Genomic DNA, 21185 nt, shown 5'->3' with positions numbered 1-21185 from the left:
TCTTGGTCCGTGAGGCTGGAGCTTTTGACTGCATCAGTAACCTCCCATCAAAGCCATTCAATGCCTGTTCCTGGTAGCTCTGTCTCCTGCTCCTGCATTTGCATGCACCCAATCAGCTTGCCCTGGCCCACTTCCTCCTCTGGCAGTCTTGATGTTAGCCCTTGTGCAAGACAGCTGGGTACAACTCTTTGAAACAGTAGTTGCCCACAATGAGCTTGGCACAGTTGGCTGTTGGAGTCCAGCCTTGTTTGGAGCTGAGACCAGCTGAGACAGTACTGGGTGTCTTGCAGAGGCCTGGAGACACGAGTGTTTATCCTGTGGTGGTGGTCTGGAACTGGGGAACTGGTGAACTGTGAGGAAGAGGGTAAATTACAGCACTGTGCGTGTTTACAGTAGCCTGTATAAGCAACCCTTGGAATGGTGATGGTGAGGCCCAGCACTTGGTCCTTGTGTGTCTCACTTTTAGTTGACTGCAGAAATCTTGATGCATTGTCGGCAGTCCTGAAGCCCCAGGAGGGCTGTTTCAGGATCCTTGTGAGAGGAGGAAAGGCATTTGGAAGGAAGGAATGGCACTGTCCTCAAAACACATGCTGCTATATTCTACCAAAAAAAAAAAAAAAAGGCAAAAGTGATTCAGTGTTTTCAGGTTTGGTTTCTTTTCTATCTTTTCTAAAATTTGAGAGCAGCTTGGGAAAGTCTGAATTCAAATAATGGAAGTTGTAAGATGCAACGAACCAACAGAAAATTAACATAAGTGAGCTCCTTGATTTTGTAGCTCTTTTGAATATGATTATATGGTTTCTCAGCTGATGTCTGGCAAAATAAATGCTTCAGCTCTGAAGCCAATTTCCCTATTGAGCAGTTGGCATCAGGCTTTTTATATTGATTACTGTGATCTTTTTGATAATACTTGCAAAAGATGAATGAGCTTCTAGTGGTAGCTTTTAAATATTGAAATACTGTCATAAGGATGCTGCTTGAGCCTTTTGCTGGTTCTGGACATTGTGTGCAGACATTTCCATACTTGTTCACTGGAAGCATGTTTTGGGCTACCCAGCTTTGGTGAACAATGAACAGATCTTTTTCTTTACAGGGCGCTGAAATATATGGCGTTAGTTTTATCTTTTGACTGCTAAACCTTCACCCCTGCTGCACTAGCCCCAGTTATTTTTCAGAGCACCTGTCACCTTCTGTGACTCCTTGAGAGCAGCATGTGTGCTCTTCAGCTGGCAGTGTGTGCACGCTGTCCAGCTGCCTGCTTTTGGCTAATGTGAAGTTATTTTAATGCTTTGGATTTATTTCACGTGCCTTTCTGGTCACTGTTTTTCTTTCTAGGTATGGAAATGCACAGAGGACTTTGGCTACCAAGTCTATATTCCCTCTCATTTCTTGAATTCAAATGATGGGTTCTTAGGTTTTTGGGGAAGGCTGGAACTGAAGTATCTGTCAAGAGTTTTCTCCCTTTGTTTCAGAAACCAACCAAGAGGTGTTTAATCATGCAGCTATGTATTCAGTCAAGACAGGTTGTAGCCTTGTATTTAAAGGTTTACTTTAGCAAACAGTGTTAACTCTCTCAGCTGGTTTTTGCTGCCACTGGACTCCTTCGCTGCTTACAGGTTTACATGATCTCATGGAAAATGACCCGAGACCTGCTGTCTTGGTTTCAGAGAAATATTTTCTTCTGCATCTGCCTGACTGCAGAGTAACTACTTTTTCTGTGCCATTTCTCAGCTCTGCAGAGGAATGCCATTGCATGATTCTTTCCAGTCTTTGGGCAGAGGCAGTTGTGTTAGGTCACTGTTACTGCCTTTTCTGCCTGACTTTCAAGTAGATTGAAGCATCCTCATGGTCTGTTATGGCTCATACGTATGAGGAAGCTTCAGCTGGGAACAATTTAGTAGGAGCTACAGGGTCCAGCAGAGACCGTCCCTCTAAGGATGGAGATCACCTTGTCCCTCTGCTCCTGGTGCTCAGTGTAGTACACAGCCATGAGCTGCATCTTTTGTCTCCATGGTCTACAGCCACCTCATTTCCAGTTTGCCTGAGGAACAAAGCAATTTCCTGGGAAACTGGAAAACTAGCATGTACTAGACAGACATGCTGTTCTAAGGGTACTGCTGCAGTTGAAGTAATTAAATCCCTCCCAGTGTAGACACGGTTAAACTTAGACATGTCTCTTAGCCCAGTTTCCTATGGAAACAAGCCTTATGCAATCCTACTGTCTGTCAGCCTTTCTCTTTCTCCTCCCCCCCAGTAGTTTTTACACTGGTTGGCCAATTCCAACCAAATGTGACACAAGTCTCCAAGCTGTCAGGTTTTTAGATTTCATGGAGATGGGTGTTTGCATAGAGCAGAGGGACTCTGTTGGACCCTGTACTGGAGGGAAAGGCTTCAGTGAGGGTTTGACTTACACTGGTCACTGGGGAATCCTGGCATGGAGGAAGGCTTTGAAATGCCTTTGCTGTGGGAACAGACAGAACTAGAGTCTGCACCTGTATAAAATGTTGCCTTGCAAGCACAGCTGGATCAAACTTGGGAGCAATTAATTTTGTTTTGATGCCTACTTTATTTTTCTGCTAGAAATCCCCCTCCCAGGGCAGGGTGACTGGGCGTGGTAGGAAACAACCTGAAATGCTGGTTCATGGTCTCCTTTAATAAAATAGCCTTAAATTAGTAGTGTTTAAAATACTATGATTGTAAGAGCTGTTTTTTTAGAAGCTATCCCATCTGGGACAGGCAGGTGGTTGGAGGACATAATAGGTTTGATTAGTTCATATTTAATCCATGTGTGTTTGGAGTCAACATCCTTGGAGTGCAGATCAGGTGACTGAGGGACAGTTGTAACAACCCAGACTTAATGCTGGTGCTTGGGAGGATATGCTGCTGAGCACCTGTGGCTTCAGCAGGACTGGAGCCAGGGACAGAAGAGAACTCAGCATGGTTTCTGTGTTGGCTCTAATGCAGTTCTGTCTGTGTGCTGGAGTGGTTTGCACCAAGGTGTTTGACTTGCCAGAGGCAAGAGCCTGGGCTTGGAATCAGTTAGTGGGTGACAGCTGAGCTCTAGAGATGTGCTCTTGGATAGTGGATGGCATTTGTAGTCATGGCTGGAGTGATGTGATGGGACAACATGTGGGGAGGAAGTGGCCTGTGGCTGGGTGGGCTGGGGAGGTGAAGGCTGTGCCAGGGTGGGGGCCAATGGTCACCACTGTCTTCTCTGGCAAATCTGAAATGAGGAAATCCTCTGTCTGCTCCCCTGTCTTGCTCTCTGAGGAAATTTCCAGGCAATAGCCTTTCCTCTAAGATGATGTTACTTCAGTCTGTGGCATTTCACCCAGCCTCATCCCTGTTTACCTTGTGATCCAAACCCCTGTACTGGCCACTGACTGCAGGTGGGCAGTGGCTCTGACACTGTGGTGATCAGGGCTTCCTGTGTGCCCCCCTGCCCAAAGGCTCAGGGGGCCCTTGCCCCTGGCTTGCAGGCAGCATTGGGTAAGTGTAGCCTAGTGTGGACAGCCTAGCCCGTGCTCTGTGCTGCTGCAGCTTAGCAGGAAAATGAGCCGCTTTTAACTCTCCCTCTTGCAGAGACAGTGTTTGCTGGAGTGTCTTCCCTCAATGATGTCAGAGATGCTGCTTTTGGTGATATCTTCAGGCATTTCATTAAAAGAGACCAACTTTCTTCCCTTCTTTTCTCCAAACATCACTGATTCTGTCTGCTTACATATGTTAATGTGTGTTGTCAGTGAGGGTGGAGATAATGCAGGGCATCATTTTCACATCCTGAAAAAGGTGGAGACATGTGGAAGTCACTGAAAGACAGTATCTTCTGCCCCACTGGGAGTGGTGGTTGCTATGAAAGGAGAAATGGAAATGCTGGAGGGAGATCATCCCTTTCTAGCTGATGCTAAAGGCCTTTGAAATAACTACAGTGCAAAGGGAGAGGTATTTCAAAGTGGGCTTTGGGTCTGGTTGGCTGTGTCAGGAACTGTTTCTGCTCCCAATAAGGTGCAAGTGTCACAGCAGAGAGGCTGTGATACATCTGTCAGTAGCCAGGCCATTTAGCAAGTGGTTTAGGACAGCCATGGCTCAGCTCCCTCTTTGAAGTTCCTTGGAAAACAGCTTGTGTACACACCTGCCTCACTGGATGAGCAGTAACCTAATTACATCCTCTAATTCCATCCTGACCTTCTGGTAAGATCAGTGCATGTGGGTGACACAAGGGTGGTGTCTCTCCCCATGCTCACATAAGTGAAATTAGTCTCTGTCTTGTGTTAGTGCAGTGGTGTTTTGGAAGTGGGGGGGGCACAGGGGTTGCTCCTTTGAGAAGCTGCTGGAAGCTCCCCCAGTTCTAAATTCCCCACCTCTGGCCAAGGCCAAGAAGATATGGGAAGCCGGATGTGCCTCTGCGAGTAGCATATTCAAGAAAAGGAATATGAAACTGCAAAGATATGAAAGAAGACCTGCAGAGGAGAGGAGGAGGTGAGAGAAATGCCAGAGAAAAGACTCCAAGGACAGTGAAGAAGGAGGGGGAGAAGGTGCCTGAGCAGAGATTTCCCTGCAGCTGGTGATGCGATGGGAGCTGTCCCCTGCAACCAATGGAGGAGCATTGTGGAGCAGTCCCTGAAGGACCACAGTGGAGTAAATGTGGATATGTAGCCCCTGAGGTGTCACAGGTGTGCAGACATGGAGCCACAGTCTGTCCAGGGTTGCATAGAGGGGCAGATATGAATCTGCAGCCATGGAGGACCCTGTGCCAAAGGAGGTGACTGTTTTCCTGAAACAGGCTGTGACTGTGGGCAGCCCAGGCTGGAGCAGTCTGTGCCTGAGGGACTGCACCTCGTGGAAGGGACTCATGTTGGAGGGGTTCATGGAGGACTTTACTGTGGGAGGAGACCTCTCACTGGAAGAATGTGAGGAGTCCTCCCCCTGAGGAGGAAGGAATGGCAGAAACAACATGTGATGAACTAACCCTTAACCCCCACTGCCCATACCCTTGTGCTGCTGAGGGGGAGACAGGAGTGAAGCAGTTCAGGCCCAGGAAGAAGGAAGGAGTGGGGGGAGAAGATCTGGCCAGGTTTTCTGTTTCTCCTAGTAGATTAATTAGTTTTCTCTTCCCAAGTTGAGTCTGTCTGATGTTACCCATTGGTATAGTTGGGGAATGAAAACCTCCCTGTCCTTGTCTTGATTTGTGAGCCTTTGGATGGATTTTCTCCTCCCTATCCCAAAGTGAGGGTGGGGAGTGAGTGAGCAGTGGCCTGGTTGATACCAGCTGGGCCTAAGCTGTGACTTCCCTAATGAAGCATCATCTTCTCTGGTTTCTGTCTCCCTTCTCTGGCTGCTTCTCCCTGTCTGTCCAACCTCCCACCAGCTGCAGCTGTGTCTGGGTATTGCCCCAGGGGTCTTGGTTTGCCTCTTCCTCAGCCCTGTGTCACTCCAGCTCAGGCTGACAGCAGTGGTGGCCTTGCTGCTGTTCTCCACAGTGGCTCTATGAGGTGCTGATGCTCCTTGTGTCAGCATCAGTGTTATTTTTGGCACTTTGCTTCAGGCTGTGATTCTCATCTTTTGCTTGAAAATCTAGCTCCTGCCTTTTAACTTGGAAGAGGAGAAGGGCAGAATTTGAATCTGAAGGTTCCAGCCACCTGAAGAGCCTAAAAAGACAGCTTATTTAATCACTTACATAAATGCCATATTTTCCCATAATATAAAAAGATTCTTTTCCTTCTGCCATCTGCTTTTACATTCCCGTGAGGAGTCTGAAACCAGGGATTGCCTAGGATCCACCTGTAACAGGAGTGCAAGTTTCCTGAATGGCACTCTGCAGATGTCATTAAAGTGGGAGGCTGCAACAGAGGAGAGGTAGTGAGCACAAGCTGTTGAGTTCTTGTGGCTCCTTGTGCTTCATGTAGACCTCTGATAATGCATCACTTCTGTAAGGTGCCGTGTACCTCTTTGCCATTCCCCATTTCTCTGCTTCTCACATGCCAGACTCTGTGCTGGGTGGTGAATGTTCTAGAGAAGTAAATGTCCAAAGAGGAGTGTTTTCATCAGCAAAAAAATAAAAAGCAAGGATAAAGATAAAGCAAGGGTTTTACCAGGCCCTGCAAGACAACACTGCAGCTCTCTGTAATGGTACTGGTGGGTCAGGAGGGAATGTGCCAGCCCTGCAATAAAGGGCTACTGGACTAACTCAGATGACACTGGTCACTAGCCAAAGCTCAGTTAGAAAGTCTCATCTCTTGGCTGCTTGAAGCTGCCTTTCCTTCCTAGGAACTCTAGCAGGCACAGAGCTAGAGTTGTTCTGGGAGTGGGTAAGATACATCATCTAGGGGTGAAATGATAGTTCCTTTGTGTTGAAGCTGAACCGCTGGATGACCAGAGTGTGAAAGCTGAGCCCTTCCTTGGGAGCAGCTGGTTTTTGTCACTCTCTGCAGTGTAATGTCCAGAGAAAAGCTTATTTTGCAAAGGGAGTTCCTGGGATTGCACAGATTCAAGGAGGAGTCAAAAACTGTTAAAAATGTTTGTAGGCTTTAAAAATAATCATGGTATATGGATTCAGTGGTGTGCTGTGCAGTTGGACCTTTACTCCTGGCATGGTTGCAAAAAATCCATGACCATTAGTAGGTGTAGCAGTGTCTGACCTTAAAAGAAACGTTGGTATTGGAGTCTCTTAAGTACTCATTGAGAAATGAGTTGGAATTAAGGAGTAAAAAACCTGCTTGTCCTGGTAAATACAAGCCAAGATACGAGGTCCACCAGGCTTTTCCTGTATCTTTAAATGCAAATCCCAGAATGAGTGTGCTGAGATGTCCACACAGCAGTCCAGGGTGCATTTAACCAGTTACCAGAGTCACTATTATGTTTGCTTAGAGTGGTTTGATTTTCCTCTGATGAGTGGAAAGTGCTCACTGATGAGTGGGAAATCCTAATTCATGAAAGATCTCTGTCTCTTTGAAGTTAAGAATGTTTCCTTGTGAGGGTGGGAGCAGAGAGAGGAAGGGATGGGATCTAGGCAGAATTGGTGGCAGAAATTGGTGTTAATTTCTGAAAGGACTCTCACTTCTAATTTCTTTTGTCTATTTAAGCCAGTGAAGAAAAAGAAGATAAAACGTGAGGTTAAGATTCTGGAGAATCTACGTGGTGGCACCAACATCATTAATCTGATTGACACTGTCAAGGATCCAGTGGTAGGTGCTTATGTGTCATGGTGGGGGTGGTAGACTTGCCTCGTTGTCAGCTACAGGCACAGGGTGGGCACTGCTGCACGAGTCTGCTGTCAGCCTGGGCTAGGTGCTGCCTGTGCCTTTGTGCCATCCAGGGGTGAGGAGTGTCCAGCTCATTAGGATCTCCTGAATGAGTTGGTTTGGATGCATCATGTCCCTCTGCATGTTTCTGAGAATCTTTTACACCCCCTTTTATGGCTTCTGTGAGTTACACATGGCTGATGGGGGGATAATATTTGTATCCCCACAACTTTGCTGTAAGAAAGCGGTGCCTGGTAGATTTGGCATCTGGAACATAAGTATCTGCCAGGGCAATTAAGTATTAACCACCTTTATTCTTTCTGGTTGATTTCCTGTGACCAGATCTCACATCCTTTGCCTGCATTGTCACAGTTACCCCATTCCCAGGAATTATTCTCTGATGAGCAACTGGCTGACAGCTAGGAGTCCTAGCCTGTGGTAGCCACACAGAGGAAGTCACACTACTGTGGTGTTGGCAGTCCTGCCTGACCTTCCACCAGCGATGGGTGGCAAGCTCTTAGCCTTGTTGACACCTTTTGCCTTGCCCAGTGCTGTCCCTGGCATGGGAAGGAGCAGCACTGGCCCAAATGCTGTGTTCTTAGGTCTTTAGGAGCAAAGAAAGATCAAGAAGGGTGTTTTAAACCATAAATCTCTCTCTCTCTCTTTCTCTCTTTCTCTCTCTCTTGCAGTCAAAGACCCCTGCTCTGGTGTTTGAGTACATTAATAACACAGATTTTAAGGTGAGTCTGCCTGAGTGTGAAGGGAAGAGGCTTCCCATTTCTGTTGCGTGCTGTGATTTTTGGTTGTTAGATACCTCTCAAAAGTTATGGGAAAAGTTTGGGGTTTTCACCTATGTCAGCTTCACCTTCCTTTCCTCATGTAAATCACAAGCCTGTAAATAAGCTCTAAAAGGATAAAAAGTGGGTGTGCTGAATGTCCTTCCAATTTTGTGAAGTTCAGCAGGTTAGATATTCTTACTCTCTTCTCTATTAGTGATTACTGTTGATTACATAGTCAGTCCAAGTTAATCCCAGTGGTATAATGCTCTATTGACAGCAGTTCAGTTGATGGAGCAAGTGATACCAATTTGTGCTGCAATCCTTGAGACTTGGGGACTGTGGGGTGTCAGGGACTGGAGAGCATCTCTTCCCACTACTGGTGTGCCTGGCAGCAGGGGACTGAGCAGTCTTCAGTATGCCTTAAGGCCTTTTCTACTTGCCTGAGGCTGCAGCACATTCCCTGCCAGTTCTGATTTCTAAGGAGCTCCTAGTGGCATTACTCCTTCCTGGAGCAGGCATCCTGTCTGGGTGCAGCTGTAACTGCCTGTACTGCAGAGATGTTGCTGCCTGGCAGCAGAAAGATGATATGCAAAAGGGAGATCTAATGATCAACCACACCTATTTTAATAGTGTTTTAGGTTCCTCCATCTAAATCTGTACCCTCAGTCATTTAATCAGTGGGGAAATAATTGAGCAGTTGCCATTGGAAAGCCAGTAGTCATCCCCTCCTGCACTGTTCAGAGATTTCTTTTGTTCCATGTTAGGGCACCATGATTTTTTCTTCCTGGCTGTGCTGTGATGTTGTGTAGGTGCACATAACTTGTAGGGTGCAGCTTCAGTAGATGCACCAAACATCCAGAGAAAGAACCTGGGGTGCTGGTGGAAAGGAGGCAGCTTGTCAGCTGGCCCACACACAGGCTCACCTGCAGCCTTGAATGGTGTGAGGCAGCATGCTTTGTTCCTGTCCCTCCAGACTCAGTCTGGTGAGCTGAATCCTGATGAGTGGAAGCCTGGGCATAGCCAGAGCTGCAGCTGTGCTGGCCCTTGTAGTCTCAGTGCTAGTTAATCTCATGGAGATTTACTGCAGAAGCTAGAATAATAGTGATTTGCAGCAGTGTGTGCTCTGACAGCCCTGGATGGGGAGATGAGTGTTGTGGCCATCAAGTAAACAGCCATCAGAGGAGTGCTATGTGGTGACCTTTCTGGACTAATTAAAGCAGGCTTGGTTTGTCTGGGCTGTTCTAGTGCTGCATGTGTGCTGGGAACATGGCCATGTGCTTCTAGTGACCTAGGGACTCTTCATAAGGCTCATCCTAGCAGTTTTTAACTTTATTTAGAGGTTGGGTTTTTTTATTTTGAATAGATGACTTGAGATAAAATGAGTTGCTAGGGCAGCAGCACACCTTGCTGCGGTTTGCTTCACATGTCTCCTAGTCAAAATGACACACCACTCTGCTGAGTCCTGTGAGGAAAAAATTATCATCTAAGATACCACCTGGTAACAGAAATGTGTTCATGAAGTGAAGTGTTAAGTAGTAACTTGAGGCTGGGAGCCAGCAGGAACTCATAACTGAAAAATGCAGGACTCAAAGTACGTGGTATGTCAGTGGATCCAGCCACGATGAGAGCTGCTGTGGGCATCATTGCAGCCAGTAAGGCAGCACCTGTGTGGCCACAGCAGAGGTAACAAGTGCTTAGCTCTGGCTGTTGCATTAGAAACAACTATATGAGTTTGCAGCAGATAATTTCTAGACTCCTAGGAGGAAGCCCAGCTCCTTGAGGAAGTCCAGATTCACATCTGTACAGGAAGTATGGAAGGTTTTGATGCTGATTGGTATAAAGCAGGAACTTGGGAATCCAAGTGTGTCCCCCAGAGTGTGCAGTGTGACTGTTTGTGTTCAGAGCTTACTTGTAACTTGAGTTATGTGTGGGTTTTTGAGAGATACTCCCTTGAGCTCTGCTACCTCTTTGGGTAAGTTCTTGGTGCTGCAGCTACCTGGCAGAATACAGAGCTGCTGCTGCTCACTGGTGCCTCTGGTTGCCACCTATTCCCTTGCCCTGAAGTGCCCTTGCCAAGCCAAAAGCACACAGTAGATTAGACCACTTGTGTGAGCCTTGGCTTGCCCTCAGTCTCTATTCATGAAGAAGCTGGAGAGCATCTAGTCTGGTCACTGTCTCCTCTGCTCCACAGTCTAGATCTCCCTGGGCAGCCAGTTCAGCCTCAGTTAAGTGTCACCTGAGCTAATCCTTATGATGACTTCTTGTTTTGATGTGGTGCTGCTGCTGATCTGCCCATCTCTGCACTGACCTCTGGCTTCAGCAGTAGAAGCTGCAGTTCTGTGGGGTCTAAGCCATGGCTATGAATAAATCCAAACCACAAGCACAAGCTTGTATTCCACGTGATTTGGCTGCTTTAAAATTATGGTATAAACAAGACTCCCTTGAGCTGATCACATTTTTCTTATATTATACACCTGCATTCCTTCTGAAAGTGATGACTCCGTACTCGCAGGGATGAGGAACTAGACTAAATGCATATCCTGATTTGTAAAGAGAGCAGCTTGTGTACAGGGTTAGTGTTTCTCTTCAGACCTGCTGTATTACCTGTTGCTTGTGAGCACTCAAGCTACCCCAGTCATGTGCGTTAAATGGTAGCTGCACTGCAGAGCTGTGCCATCAACACAGTAACTGTCAGTGACATTAAATGTCTTTTGCTAATTGGCTTCAAACAGTCCTAGAATCATAGAATCTTAGACTGGTTTGAGTTGGAAGGGTCCTTACAGAGCACCCAGTTCCAGTCCCCTGCCATGAGCAGGGGCACCTTCCACTAAACCAGGTTGCTCCAAGCCACATCCAACCTGGCCTTGGACACTTCCAGGGATGGGGCAGCCACAGCTTCTCTGGGCAGCCTGTTCCAGCATCTCACCACCCTCACAGCAAATAATTTATTCCTAATATCTCATCTCAATCTCCCCTCTTTCAGTTTATAAACCCTTCCCCCTCATCACACCATGACCTTTTAAAAAGTTCCCAGCTTCAGGTACTGGAAGATGCTCTAAGGTCTCCCTGGAGCTGTCTCTTCTTCAGGATGAACAACCCCAGTTCTCTAAGCCCATCTCCATAGCAGATGTGCTCCAGTCCTTGGATCATCTTTGTGGCCTCCTCTGGACTCACTCCAGCAGTTCCATGTCCTTGTTTTGGGGACCCAGAACTGGACATAGTACTGCAGAGCAGGATCTCATGATAGCAGAGGAGGGACCATCATCAGCAGCTGTCACATGTTTTGTGTAGTCTGTGAGCATACCTTGCATTGTGCCTTTCATTGCCCTGAAGAGGCAAATCCCTCAGGAAAGAAGAGGGCAAATACAGGTCTCCAGGAGCAGTGCTTGCCTGGGTTTGCTGTTTTGTTCTTAAAACACGTTATCAGATTTGCATCAGGAGGAGATGGGCAACAAAGATGAACTGTGAAAGATTGCCTCAGGATGTTCAGCTTGTTGGAGTTGTGGGGACTGAGAGTTTTTCAGTCAGATCTTCACTTTGCCTTCACCTCAGTGAATTTGCAGGCTGAGCTGCTGTGAGGGAGTTGTGTGCCTGTGTTTCATCCTTGCACATCCAAGGCTAATTAAAAAAAATAGCTGTTGCCCTGGACAGACAGTGCAGAAGTATGCAAGATTTTCCTCCCATGGAGGTTCTCCCTTGGTCTGCCAAGGCCAAGATGCTTTGGGAACTGTTTTATGTTGCTGATGTCTGCCCTGCATCCCCAAACTGTGTCTCTCTCCTCCAGCAGCTCCTCACATCCACCCCATTGCTTTGCAGATGCTGCTTCCTGCATGTAGCCAGCTGTGTTGGCCCCTCAAGGGAGCAGAATAAGAGCTATAAGAGTAGTGCATGGGACACATCTGTAAAGAAGGTGTCTGCTCTCCTCTGTTAGACTGGGCAAAGGGGATTTGAGCCTGCTGTTTAGGACCCACTTGCAGCAGGAACCTTGTCTCTGTCCTTCAAAGCCTTGTGTATTCCCCAGCTGCCTGCAGTGCCTGAGCACACTCCTGCAGGGACTGTTCCCCACAGGCAGCAGAGCCCAGGTGCTGCAAGCCACACTGTTGGCCTTGGCACAGAAAGAGGGTCAGAGGTGCTGGGTTTTACAGGCAGCTCTTCTAGGGGGGTCTTTTGAAATCTAATTGTCCAATGACTGCCTCTACTGAAGGCTGTGAGCTGGAGAACTGAGAGCATCATGGGCCTGAGAAGAAGGGCATCAGTGACCTGCCTTCCATCCCCTTACCAGCAGTGAGAATCAGAGGTACCAAGGAATGGGGAAAATAGGGTCTAGCCTCTGCCGCTGTCTCCCTTGCCCTCTTACTTCTCTACCTTCATTACTGTTGCCAGGTGAAGTTGAAGAGAGTGATGATTCCCAGAAAGATACATTTTAAGCATCTCTGTCCCCCCCACAGTGTTTGTTTCCAAAGCAAGCCATTGTCACTAACTCCTAGAAGCACTCGGATATGCACAGCTGGCCCTGGGTCATGCATCAGAGCCATGTGCAACTGAGCTAGGGAATCTGTCCCTGCTGTAGCTTGTGGCTATGCCTTTTTTGCTCCCCACTCACTTTCTCCTTCAGTGAGATGCTCTGAAGTGTTAGGGTCATCCCAGCTATGAGAATACAATGCAGCTTGTGAGCTGGGGGCTGTTGAAGCTCTGCCTGTGTAACTGACACTTCTCTGTTGTCACATTATTTCACAGAGCAGTATTGGGGGTGGTGGAACTCTTTGGAGTAAGACAGGATCCTGAGAATCTGGGCATGGGCCTTGAGGGGATCTGGGACCAGAGCTGCTTTCTTGGAATGTAAATTTCAGTCCCTTGCTCTGTTTTTTTTCCTGAAGGTGCCAAGTGGTGCCCTGATGGGCATCTGGCTCCAGTGCTAATGCAGTTGGTGAATTGACTGAACCTGTTTTGTTAGAAAGGGTAAAGGGGTCTGGCTGTACTGCTGCCCTGTGAATGTCCTTCCATGACCTACCCTGATGTCTCCCTTTGCTTTCCCTGGACAAGAGCACAGCCTGGCACTGTTCAGAAGGTAAATTTGAGGCCAGTTGTGACCTTGGCATGGGAGCAGCAGGATGATGAGTTCTCCAGTGAGGGTTCAGCTTCAAGTGCACCCTGGATCTTTTGTCACTTCCACATGACAAGCCACAGAAGGACACAGAGGAGAGGAGGGTGGCAAATGGGTGCTGGCAACAAGCACTTCCCTGAGACTCCAAGCTATGCAGCTCTGCTCTCCATGGCACCACAAGCATTTCTGTACTCTTGGGTTGCATTTGCCTTTTTTCTGGGATAGAGGAAAGCCTCCACGGCTCTGACACTGGCTTTAGCCTTTGTGCTTCCCCACTCCATACTCCTTTAGGTTAATGTTTTTCTTTCCCTACCCCATCCTGAGCACTTGGAAGCCTTGACCACGTGTTCCCAGCCTGCTTGCTCTGAATGCCATTATCCATGTTGTGAAGTCACTGTAATGACTTTGCATGTGAACAAAGTCATCTGTACCAACTTCAGCATGCTCTGAGGGGCCTTGGACAGACAGACTTGCTTGCCTTATGCTGAAAAGAATTAATGAAAGGTCTGAATGATCCCAGTAGCATTTCAGGGGAGCTCTTCTGTCCTTTCTGGATTTCCTAGTGCATAGCCCTGTCAGGTCTGAGAGCAGGACAGCCCTTGGGAGTGGCAGTAGTCAGAGGGGATCTGGAATGGGGTCAGAGATTGGAAAGCCATTGGGGCGCAGGAATGGAACTAATCTAGATCTGGAGTATTTATTTTTTCTCTCTCTCTCTCTTTTTTTTTCCTCTCCCTCCCCAAATCTCTTTCAGCAACTGTACCAGATCCTGACAGACTTTGATATTCGGTTTTATATGTATGAGCTGCTGAAGGTGAGTGACATTGCATATGGCAATCTGGATGTGGAGACCAGGAATGAAGAAAGCAGTAATGAGACTCATGGAGCAGTGCTACTAAGTGGTTGTTTCTCTTGTGTTCAATGCAGAATCCATTTATCACAACCAGGGAAGGTTTGAGAAGAGATCTGGTTACCTGTTTTGTTTCTGTGGTGTTTAAGCCACACTGTTCACTTCCAAAGAATCTCTGGGATCTGGTCTTTTCCTGTGAAGCATTTGTGATTGTTAGGGGCCAGGCAGGGCCATGCTTGGTCTCCCAGTGTTTCTAGCACCATTTGGCTGCTACGAGGAAAATAACTCCCAGCCAGAGCCGTTACAAGCACAGAGAGGTGTTTACAGGACTGGGGAACTGGGGACTCCATCATGCTAGAGAGAGAAAAGAGAGGGGTTGCCAGCTCCAGGCTTTTCATGCTGCAGTCCTTATGCCCACTTGGTCTTAAACCCTTGTGCCCCTGGGCAGAAGCTCTAGGACACTTTAAGTACAAATAGCTATCTGTGGTCACAGAACCCCATGAACGTGGTTTTGGGAAACGAAGCTTTGGGTTATGCTGGCTACTACATGTTGATATAACACTGATAATTCCCTTTGAGACCTTCCAGGCAAAGTTTTCCTTTCCCCTCTGATAAAGGGCAGGGAATGCCCTAAATACCTCTCCTTAACCAGCCTATCTTGCACCTCCCCATGGGAGTGCTCAAGGAGGCAGATGACAGATCTGTGAGATGTGCAGCACTGCCTCTCTGGGGGCAGGACACAAAGGCAGCAGGGCTTTAGGAAGAGCTTACAGGCTTAACTGATCTGTGCTGACCTGCTGGAGCAGCGGCTTGGCTGTGTCCAGTCCTAGCAGGGCCTTGGACTCATGGGCTGGCACTTTGTCTCTGGAAAGGAGTGCGATGGGGTGGGGAGAGTACCTTGGTGCTCCCAGACTTGGTGAGTGCATACTTCCTGAAATAGATCCAGTGAGCTAGAGGGAGGCTTTCTTCTGAGCACCTGTCTGCAGTGAAAAGACCTTCCTCCTCTGAAGCATCTCAGAATTAGGGTGAGGGGTGATGAGGTATAGATGATCCAGCCTTGGGACAAGCAAGACATTAGAACAGCTTCACCCCTGTAAGCAGCTTGACCAACGTGTTACAGATCTCCCATACCAAGACCACTTTTTGCTGTGACTCCTGTTGGTTGCAACATGAAGTGCCATTGCAGTGATGTTCCCTGAGGCCTTGCTGTGATGTATCCTGTTGCCTCCTGTGCTTCTTGCTGTGTCAGCAGCTCAAGGACAGTGCTACTGCTCTGGTATTGATGTCTTGGGTATTGAATGACTGCAGATTGTACCCTCTGTCCATGTTGTGGGGAATCTCAGAGCACCTGATAGCTGTTGATGGATGAATCTCATTCCCCCTTGGAGATGAGAAAGCAACATTCTAACCCCCTTTCCCTAGGGAGCAGCTGCAGGGTGGGGTCAGACTAAGTTGTGCAAGGTCACACTTATTAGAGCTCCTGCCTCCAAGCTTTGAGCAGCATCTCTCTCCTTCATGTGCTATTGCTTGCCTTTTGTAAGGGTAGGTTTGGCTTCAGTCAGGAGGGCAGAGGTGACTTTCCAGCTTGTGTTTTGGAACACTGGGGGAAAGCTGCACTGGAAGGCTGTAAAATGTTACTGTGTAAGAATTTTCCCCTTTCGAGAAAGAGACTGTGGCCATAAGGCTATGCAGGTGGGAGCGTTGGGGTTGTCACTGCGTGGGATATCTGTCTGCATCATGTTCTTCAATGACAGTGCAGGGAACATGGTTCCAGGACCTGTGACTGAAGCAGGACACAAGATGAATGCAGTCTTGTTGCCAGCTTGACACTTCATCACAAGCTGAAAATGCCAGTTTGTCGTGCCAGGGTTGCAGCACTTCCTTGTGAACAGGGCACTCTTGCTCCTGCCCAGGAACTCTTTATTATATAGTTAATGTTGTGCTTGGGGTTACCATCGTGTCTAATGTATGTGCATGTGTCTGTCAGGCCCTGGATTACTGTCACAGCATGGGGATCATGCACAGAGACGTCAAACCCCACAACGTCATGATAGACCACCAACAGAAAAAGGTACTGTGGCATTAGAGCTTACAGGCAGGGTTTATCCAGGGAAACTTGCAACTTCAGTGTCTCTGTACCCCTACCCTGGGTAGTGTTCTTACCCCTTTAAACCTTCATTTCCCAACTCCCCTCCACTGATGCCTGTGTCAGGTGGTGGCCCAAGTCCCACTGAGGAGTCCATGGCTTGGAAGTTTCTCTTCCCCCAAGCCAGCCATGCTGGTCTTCTTTGGCCACAGGTGCAGGTCTGGGCCATTAATCTTCCCTGGGAGAGGAATGTCAGTAGGGTGCAGAGGCCCTGGACAGAAGAGGGTGGCCTTGTCTGAAATGCATGTGGATATTTTTACCTAGAAGACATAAGCTCTTTCTGTAGTACAGCCTGCTTGTCTTGCAGTGCCTTCCTCCCTTCTGGGTTGTGCTCTTAGGTCACAGGAAATGTCTGTACCCAGCTTGCTACTGCAGAAGTGGGCAGCACAAAGAGCTTCCCTACCCCATACTCGAACCTTGTTGCGTACTGTGTGGACCTTTCTCCCCAGGGTCTTGAGATTTGCAGCAGTGAGTTAGTTGCTGGTCCACAGATTCTTCCTGGTCAATTAATAGTGACTGTAGAGGCAAGGGAAGGTAAGGTTTATAAAGGAGAGTGAAATTTCTTACTAGACCTGCTGTTCTTCAGTAACATGGTAGCTCATCCATCTCTGAGGCTGCAGAAGACATAGTCTACCTGGCAGGATGTGGCAGGCTCCCCTCCCCTCCTACATTGCTTCCTGCTCTTAGCTCTCAGTTAAAATCAATTCTGCCTTCATCCGAGCCCCTCAAAACAGCAGAATAAGGAGCTGGCTTTTGGCTGTTCCTTAGTATGCCATGGCCTGTTGCTGGTGGTGCTGGTGACGAGCCATCTGCCCAGCAGTAACAGAGTGCTTGGACCCAGGAGGCAGAGGAGCTCTCTGAGGTGGGCTTTACCCCACCAGCTGATGAGAGAGAAAGGAAGAGCCTGACCAGAGCACTGCTTGGAGCATCTCCTGTCCTCAGAGCGCCTCCCTACATCCCAGGCTCTACACCTGCAACACAAGATTGAGGTTTGGCATCAGGTGACCAGCTCAGTATGAGGCTCCTGACTCTGTGTCTCTCTATCACATGTTCAGCTGCGGCTCATAGACTGGGGTCTGGCTGAATTCTACCACCCAGCTCAGGAATACAATGTCCGTGTGGCCTCTAGGTACTTCAAAGGACCAGAGCTCCTTGTGGACTACCAGGTAAGTGTTCGCTTTCTCTTTGCTAGCCACTCATAACAGTTGTGGTTGCACTTTGGCCACCTTTGGGTTATCTGGTTTTGCCTGCCAGGGCATTGCCTGGGTTGGAAAGAAGGTGGCTACGAAATGGAATGATGGAGGTTGCATGTTCAGTTGGGGAAATGGGCTGTGGTAAGTGTGCCTTTTCTGACAGCTTCTCCTTTTCCCCCCTCAGATGTATGACTACAGCTTAGACATGTGGAGTTTAGGCTGTATGCTGGCAAGCATGATCTTTCGAAAGGAGCCCTTCTTCCATGGCCAAGACAATTATGACCAAGTAAAGACTTTGCTACCTAGCATATTTCATGTCATTACCTCATCTCTGCCTGTATAGTGGGGGGGCTTCTGGGGATTGGACCACCAAGCTGTGAGGGTGTGTGCTGTGTGCTTAGTTAAGCCATTTGGGATTATTCTCCACTGCCTTGTGAAGCACAGAATTCTTGTGTTCTGCACACGTTGCAAACACAGGTTTCAAGGGAGATATTCCTTCCATCTGGGATGATTCCAGAAGGAGAGCTCTTAGATTTGGATAGCTCTGCCTCTGTGAAAGAATGGTGGCCTGCCCTTCTTCTCTCTCAACATGCCTCTTATTCCAGCTGGTTCGCATCGCTAAGGTCCTGGGCACAGATGAGCTGTATGGGTATCTCAAGAAATACCACATAGAACTGGACCCACACTTCAATGATATCCTGGGCCAGTAAGTAGAGAAGTGAAATGCTGCCTTTTTTCCTTGTAACACAGAGAGGGACATAAACAGATATCTATTCCCTTGAAGGACTCAGAAGAGACATACTCTTGAGTTACAGTGCTGATTGCAGGCCTCCCATCTGGCTGTTCATGTCATGTCAAGAGGTCACTGAGATGCATGCTCTTTCCTTTTGCCTCTCCCATGATCCACAAGCCATCCCTTCTTTCTTCCTTCTCCAGTTTGTTGATGCCCTAAAAGTGGAGATGTAGACACCAGAGCTGTGTGGGCTAAGGGGCTCAAAATCTCCCAGCAGAGGTTTCTGAAAATGATCAGAAGTGGATGGAATAGCCAGGACAGCTTTTGTGAGGCTGTTTGTCAGGCCGGAGCACTTAACAGTCCCCAGGACATCACCCTGCCCGCTGCATGCTGTTCTCTAGTCCCTGTAGACAGAAGGGAATGTGCAATATTGTGCTTTTCCCAAGCCTAGGGGACAGCCACACAGTTGTGTACCTGAAGAAGATAGTTTTCCCCCTTTGGCAAGGGCTTGCCAAGAAGTAACTTGTGCAACAAAGAGCTGTAGGCAGTCTCTGTCACAGCCATCTCATCTCAGAAGTGGACAGGGGGAGGTGAGTCCCCTGGGACCTTTGGTACTGCTGTGCTGATCAGAACTGGTCCTTTTGCAGACATTCTCGGAAGCGCTGGGAGAACTTCATCCACAGTGAGAACAGACACCTGGTCAGTCCTGAAGTGCTCGACCTCCTGGATAAGCTCCTGCGATATGACCATCAACAGAGGCTGACTGCCAAGGAGGCAATGGAGCACCCCTATTTCTGTGAGTCTGTGGAGAAGCTGGGGCCAGCTGGGATGGAGAGGGGTCTTGAGCTGGGGGGACAGATTTCAGCTTCCCACTCTGCAAAAGCCTTAGCAGCTCTGTGGGTTTTGAGGGCAATTTCTGTAGAAGGGTTTGCCAGGGTAGAGTTTCTGCTTTATTAAATGCAGTTTTCCCTTCCTGCCTGGTCTGTGTCCTCTGCAGATCCAGTGGTGAAGGAGCAGTCTCAGCCCAGCTCAGAAAATGCTGTGCTTTCCAGTGGCCTGACGACAGCACGATGAAGACTGGAAAACGACGGGTAATTCAAGATGTTTACAAATAAAAGCAAAACCTTTGGTCACACAGTGAAGGGAAAAGAACCAAGGAACCTCCCCCTTCTTCCCCTTCCCTTTTTACTTGGCAAAAATCTAACCTTGGGGGGGTCATAAACCTCAGTTCCTTTCTGGTGGTTGTGGTTAATGTAACTCTAACCCTGTGGTACCAAAGCCCTGGGCAAATGGTCTTGCAAGAGCTAAACATGTAGTGATATCCCCAGGGCTCAACACAAGTGATTATGGTTCATATCTCTATGGATCCTTCTCTTCCTTCTCAGTCTAGCCTTCCCCACCATGCTGGTGGGGATAAATTGATCGTTCCACCATCAGCCCTTATCATGCCTCTTTCTAAACATGCCTTTCTGACTTGTAGACTCTGGATGAACCAAATTCAGGCTGGGGGTCAGCAGGTGCAACTCTGTTTTGAGGTCCAAATATTACTGCTCACTCTGGGCTTGAATTTGGCCCTTGAATTCCAGTTTCAATTGTGAATGCCACGGGTGTGTGGGGGGGGTAGGGTTTCAACAAAAAGCATCCCATAAACCCAGCAGCATCTCAGGGTTGGTTTGGAGCATTAAAACAAAGATACTGATCTGAGTTGCTGGGGAGAGGTGAGATCCCCGCTCCAGGTGTGTTTGACAAAGGCTCACTCTGAGAAGAAACTCAATTGACCTGCTTTGGGAACTGGTGAATGTGAGGGCTGTTCTTGGGGCAGGAGCAGGGAGGGACTATCTAGACTTACCCACTGAGCTCAGGAAAGTCAAGTGTTGCAAGACTTGTTGTGATAGGTGTGCAACCACGTACCTCACAACGTGGCTCCCATGAGAATTCATGCCAGACGCAGACTTGCGCCAGATCACAGCTCTGGAGTGGTTCAAGTCCACACTGCAGGACAGGGGAGGAGTGGAGGCCAGGGAGGAGAGTATGGGAAGGGGGAAGGATCAGCAAACAGTGGTGGGGTCTGTTGGGGAGGAAGCTGTGCAGCTACTGATCCAGGACTTGGGATCCCATTTAGGGTTTAACAAAGCCAGAAATTTGTTGAATTCTGGGGTGCCTATCCTGTTGCGGAGGGTGGGGGGGTTCGTCTTACGGGTTCTTTCATCAGATCCCTCGATGGCTTTATAGCCCCACGATTCACAGTTGCCTCCTTTTGTTCTGTGTGTAACTTCATCAAGTGGTTCTGGTGATACTCAAACCTAGAAGCTGGAGATAGTGTTTTCCTACCAGCACCTAAACACAGAATTTCCTTCTGCGGCATTGTCGAAATAGTTAATTTTTTATAAGGTTGCAATGTTTCTATTTGAAACATCTGTTTACATTCCATGTTCCAATAAAGTTCTATTGGCATCGATAGCAGGTCAATCCATTTGTATAATTCACTGAAACCAATAAATATCTATACGTCTGAATGTCTGCTGTCTCAAATCTATGGAATACCCTGAAGGAAGTCAGGTTGGCTCTTCCAATCTCTCTCTTGTCCGATTATTTTGGAATCTGTTAGTCCTTGGTTTCAGTTATTAACATTGTCAGCCCAAAGAGCTTCACTGGGGCAGATACTGGCAGAGGAAGTGCAGAGTTTTGGGTGCAGCGTGGCAGTAAATTAGGCTTAGACAGCCCACGTCCCAGACAGTGTCCTCAGGCTGTGTTACATGGTTGGTCAGGCAAGAGGCCACCAATGTGTGGTTGGAGGCTGGCAGTTCTCAGTGTGAGTCCACCCCATCCTCTCAGCCTGGGTAGATGACTTTCTCTGAAGATGTACTGAGCCAGTAGTATCTCTTCTTTCCCCATACTCTGGGATGTGACCAGTGCATGAGCTCAGTGTCCAAGCTGAGGAGCTGCCTGTGTTGCTGCTGTTGTGCCACAGGGCCCTCACTAGCACTGGCCCTCCTGCAGATGCTGCTGAAAGGTTTGGTGATTGTTTCCAGCCCTTTGTCCTTCTAGCTGCCCAACCTACCTTCTAGCTGCCTGGTCTGAGAGGCTGAGGGGGTCTCTTCTGCTCTTAGGCTGTGCTAATACCAGCAGAGATGATTGGAGCTTT

General features: G+C 48.1%; 1 protein-coding gene across 4 annotated transcripts in view; it reads left to right on the top strand.

The window, feature by feature from the left end:
• The window catches only part of CSNK2A2 (casein kinase 2 alpha 2), a 28974-nt gene that overhangs the window by 5056 nt on the left and 2733 nt on the right, over positions 1–21185 (top strand). The window contains exons 3-11 of one of the 4 annotated variants that reach the window (XM_030457629.1): positions 7080–7181; positions 7928–7978; positions 13873–13932; positions 15956–16039; positions 17170–17280; positions 17492–17593; positions 17913–18013; positions 18688–18836; positions 19038–19131. In XM_030457629.1, coding sequence (XP_030313489.1) covers positions 7080–7181; positions 7928–7978; positions 13873–13932; positions 15956–16039; positions 17170–17280; positions 17492–17593; positions 17913–18013; positions 18688–18836; positions 19038–19114 — 837 coding nt within the window. In that variant the 3' untranslated portion in view covers positions 19115–19131. Of the gene's footprint in view, positions 1–7079; positions 7182–7927; positions 7979–13872; positions 13933–15955; positions 16040–17169; positions 17281–17491; positions 17594–17912; positions 18014–18687; positions 18837–19037; positions 20557–21185 lie in introns of those variants that run through there. The other 3 variants (XM_008496192.2, XM_030457630.1, XM_030457631.1) reach the window with 3 other exon arrangements.

Source organism: Calypte anna, chromosome 11 (genome assembly GCF_003957555.1).
Source record: "Calypte anna isolate BGI_N300 chromosome 11, bCalAnn1_v1.p, whole genome shotgun sequence".
NCBI lineage: Eukaryota > Metazoa > Chordata > Aves > Apodiformes > Trochilidae > Calypte > Calypte anna.
The sequence above is the reverse complement of the archived record's forward strand: the minus strand, read 5'-3'. Positions and strand labels throughout refer to the sequence as shown.